We start from the raw sequence: 4,467 nt of genomic DNA on the forward strand, positions 1-4,467 counted from the left end.
TAAGTGATTTATTTTCCTTACATGATTTAGAAATAAACTATGAGAGACATAACGAGCATAATTATTATTTTACTATAATATCGTACATTTATTTTACTTTTCAGATCTCCATGTCTTTTTTGATCCGTTCAGATTGACCCATTCCAGCCAAAGAGCGCAATGGGTCAAATCTGAAAACAATGGCAGAGCCGACTTTCAGAAAAAACAAAAAGGAAAAAAATAATTACGGAGATAGTCCTGTTGACGAAGAAACAGCACCAGGGAGAAAAAAAATAAAATAAAGAACAGCTATTAATCCATAACTATTAATCCCAATTTCATCTCATCAATTTTGCCAACATTACAATACCAAAACATATTTTTTCAAAATTAAGTTAAATCTTGATTATTCTTTCTTGTTTACAATAACCATTGGTTTGTTTCTCGATTAAGCTCTCGATTTTCTCCTCACGCAGAGTTATAAGATTGCAACCAAATTTGGTTGTGCAAATATGCAGGACTCTGTATTCTCAATGGAAGTTAAGCTCATTGTTTCCGACTCACATCTCAGCAGTGATTAGCAAGGAACAGTATGTATATCAGATGCCTCTTTGGTCCTCTTGTTGGTGTGATGTTTGTGTTTATAGCAGACGTTATTTGGCTAACATTTGATTCAAATAGTGTTTCCTAGACCTTACAACAAGGCATTTACTATACTCCACAGTCCACACTTGCTTTGTTTGAAAAAAAAATTATTTTCATTGTTCTTAAAATTTTAGATCCAATGAAACTGTTGAATCACTTCCTGTTGCAGCTTCATGATGCAAGAACTAACACTAATATGATAATATCCATAATCACAATACGACAACACTTGCAAACTCCTCCCTTCACGGCACTGTGCCTAGTCAACGTTCAACTCTCAGCTGACATGCCAATGGTTGACAAAGTCATGCCCTCCAAATCCAATCCAACTGTTATGCATGCCCCAAAACAAGACCAGTCCCATGCCTTTCTCAATCTTTTAGGCATCAAAACGTTTGCTAGCTTCAGTAGGTTACCATGCCTACTCCATCTTTAGAAAATCTGCCTGCCTCTGTTCCATCCAATTCCAATATATACACCAATTCGATACTGAATATTAGAAACCAACGTGGTTTGGCTGCCTTGAAACCCAAGGATATGGCGATGTCGTTTCACCACCAGGCAATGCCACTCCTGTGCCCTCCCCTGTCTCCCCTACACGAAAACTTCTGATATTTTTCTGTTAGATTTATAAGAACACACGTGTGTTGGGTCCACATGTCAATCTCCTGTCGGCTTGACCGGTCATGGTTTGAGTTTGATGCGAGCCACAGATACTGACAAATTTGACCAGAACCTGCCATATTCATTGAATTAATCCAGTGATATATTTCTTGCAGGAGTATGAGTATGGCGATATATCTCATATTTTACACACAGAGAACAGGGAGGGCGAAAGCAGAGGTCGAACTGTGGATCATCGTTATCAAATCTCACACTCACCGACCAGACGCGTTTTAGATTGCGGTCGAGATTCAGATTTAGACAGAATCTAAGAACGTAGAAGCAGAATACAGCCTTGAATTTAGTGTCAGAACTTTAGTCATCAAGAGTTTACTAGCATTACTTGGAAGCTACTACTACACTGTAACTGACCTTGGCTATGTAATTAGTAGATGAAAACAGCTGGATCCTCGTCAGACCTGTAAATATCATTAACCACTTCAATATCAAAGGACAAGTTTTTGTTGATTAATTTATGAAATGGTGACAACATCAACATATATTGTTTGTGGAGGAAGGCAACAGCTTGAGGGTTTGTGTAGCAGCACGCAAAAGAGACTTTTAAACTAATCAACAATCATCATCATCCTCTCACCGCATGATCCAACTTAGAGTTTGTAAATTGAAAGAAAAAACACGAGAAGAAAGTGAAGTTTTGTCAATGTAGAAAGTCAATTTGTTGAACTGCCCACAGGTTTAAACGGTTGATAAGAAACAAATTAAAGCAGTAAATAAGCGGACAATTATTGGCTTTGTGATGGCTCGTGCATGCGTCTTGCAATTAATTTGGGACTTCATAAATGAGTTAGATTAGAATAATCAGAACTGGTCGGCCATTACTAAGACAATGGCCCATTAAATTACCAACCAAATTCCTCACAATTCAGTGTTTAAAAACCAAAGCCAAAGCCAGACGATGCACACATCGCTAGGTAGCTCGCAAGTCACTACGCTGCACTGCAACACATCACCACTTCAAATTTTCAAACTCTTGCGGTGTTGATCATCATGGCCGGCTTCGGGTCTCCCTGCGGTGCCTGCAAGTTTCTCCGGCGGAAGTGCGTGGCCGGCTGCGTCTTCGCCCCCTACTTCCTCCACGAGCACGGCGCTGCCCACTTTGCAGCCGTCCACAAGGTGTTTGGGGCCAGCAACGTTGCCAAGCTCCTCATGCACCTGCCGTTGGCAGATCGCTCTGAGGCCGCCTTCACGATCTCCTATGAGGCTCAAGCCAGGCTCCAAAATCCGATCTATGGCTGCGTCGCCCACATCTTCACCCTTCAACAACAAGTGAGTAGTAATCCCTCTCAAACTATGAAAAGATTTTTTTTTTCCTTTTTTAATAACCTCTCAGAATTGCTAATGCTTTTGTAGATTCTTAATCTGCAAGCTCAAGTGGCCTCCCTTGAAGCACAAACATCACAGGGGCTCAGTGCTGCCGCTGCTGTCAATCTTCCTCCTCATCATCCGCAACAAGTCAACCCCTGCAACACATTTCAACCTCACCAAAGTCAACACTTCCATGGCTTCGTAGATCAAGCTTTAGGGGAGGCAGAGATGATCACACCCTCATTGATGGATGTGGAACATTGCATGAACCGTGTTGGCCCTAACTTGGAAATGATCAGTGAGGATTTATTGTTCCCTTTTGGAAGTGAGGACACTGATTGCTTGGATTTCCAGGACAATTTTTGGAAGTCGGCTTACCAAGAAGTGGAGGAGAGACTCAATTTCTAGAGGTTGATGATATCGTTGGGCATTGAAGATAAAGTGTGATGAATTCATCGATGTGATTTGTTTCATGCTTATTTAAAGCATGGGTTAAATTTATTTAGTGAAAATAGGATATGTGAAATATTTGATACACCATAGGTATGTATGATCGAAGAAAAGAGCAATGGATAGTTGGATACACGGAATAAAAAAAGGAAAAAAAATGGTTGCTCTGGAAGAAAAGGGCAATAGTGAATTATTTTGCTTTGGATCATGGTGGAGTGACAAAATATCTTTTTAATTTCTCATGTCTTCAAAAATCGATCCTAATTTTAGTGAATTAATGGATGAATTTTTTTAATGGGTAGTTGACCTAAGAACGTTAGACTAATAGGTCACATGTTTATTTAATTAAAAATAATTTTTCTTTTCATTATAACATGGTCGGCCACTTATTTCCCCAAATCAAGGAGAGTTTTAATTAAACAAGAATTAAAACTTCCTAATTTGTTTCTAGAAATTTATAAAAATTTCTCCAATAATTTTATCCCTTCATGATTGGTTTATAAAAAAAAATAATAAATTAAAATCTTTCTTTTAAACATGTGGATAAAAAGAAAGTTATCTCTAAAAATTAAAATCTCTTTTAATCTACAAATAAGAAAAGATATCAAATCTTTTCTTAATCTCTTGTAGAAACTTATAAAAGAGAATATTTAATTTTTAAACTCTCTTTTAAATCATGAACATGGTTAAAAAGGAAAATTTTCTTAAAATTTAAAATCCACCTTTTAATCAACAAATAAGGAAAGATTTCAAATTTTAAACTCTCTTTTAAACATGTAGATGATTTACAAATAAGGAAAGTTTTTACCAAAAATTAAAATCATCCTTTTAATCTACAAATAAGGAAAGAGATTAATCTCTTCTCTTAATCTTTTGTAGAAAGCTATAAAAGGAAATTTTTAATTTTTAAACTCTCTTTTAAAATCATGATATCCACATAAGAAATAATTTTAATAAAAATCTCTTTTAATATTCTAGTGGCCGACCACCTAAGCTTGGGACCCAAGCTTTGGCCGGCCACCAACTTGGCTCATCCACTTGGTCTTGGCCGGCCCTAGCTTGGGTTCCAAGCTAGCTTGGCCGGCCCCATTGGATGGGTAAGAAGGTGGGTATGTGGTGGGTATAAATCTCTATATACAAGAGGCTACGGTAGGGACCGAGCGGAGGAATTGGTTTTGTTCTCCCGATAAAATTAAGCATCCCGTGTTCGTCCCGAACACACAACTTAATTTTATCAATAATAATTCATTCCACTAGAGAACTATTATTGAACTATCGCACCAATCCCAAATTACATTTTGGGCTCCTTCTTATTATGAGTGTGTTAGTCTCCCTGTGTTTAAGATGTCGAATAATTAAGTGAGTTACTGACAACTCATTTAATTAATATCTTAGTCCAAGAGT

The 4,467-nt window shown here is 37.6% G+C and overlaps 1 protein-coding gene across 1 annotated transcript; it reads left to right on the plus strand.

The window, feature by feature from the left end:
* Nucleotides 1–2,211: 2,211 nt before the first annotated feature.
* On the plus strand, nt 2,212–3,196 carry LOC121968605 (LOB domain-containing protein CRL1-like). Its single transcript, XM_042518919.1, has 2 exons — nt 2,212–2,574; nt 2,659–3,196. The coding sequence occupies exons 1-2, from the start codon at nt 2,296–2,298 to the stop codon at nt 3,019–3,021; spliced, it is 642 nt and encodes a 213-aa protein (XP_042374853.1). The 5' UTR covers nt 2,212–2,295; the 3' UTR covers nt 3,022–3,196.
* Nucleotides 3,197–4,467: the final 1,271 nt, after the last annotated feature.

This window comes from Zingiber officinale, chromosome 3B, assembly GCF_018446385.1.
Source record: "Zingiber officinale cultivar Zhangliang chromosome 3B, Zo_v1.1, whole genome shotgun sequence".
NCBI classification, from domain to species: domain Eukaryota; kingdom Viridiplantae; phylum Streptophyta; class Magnoliopsida; order Zingiberales; family Zingiberaceae; genus Zingiber; species Zingiber officinale.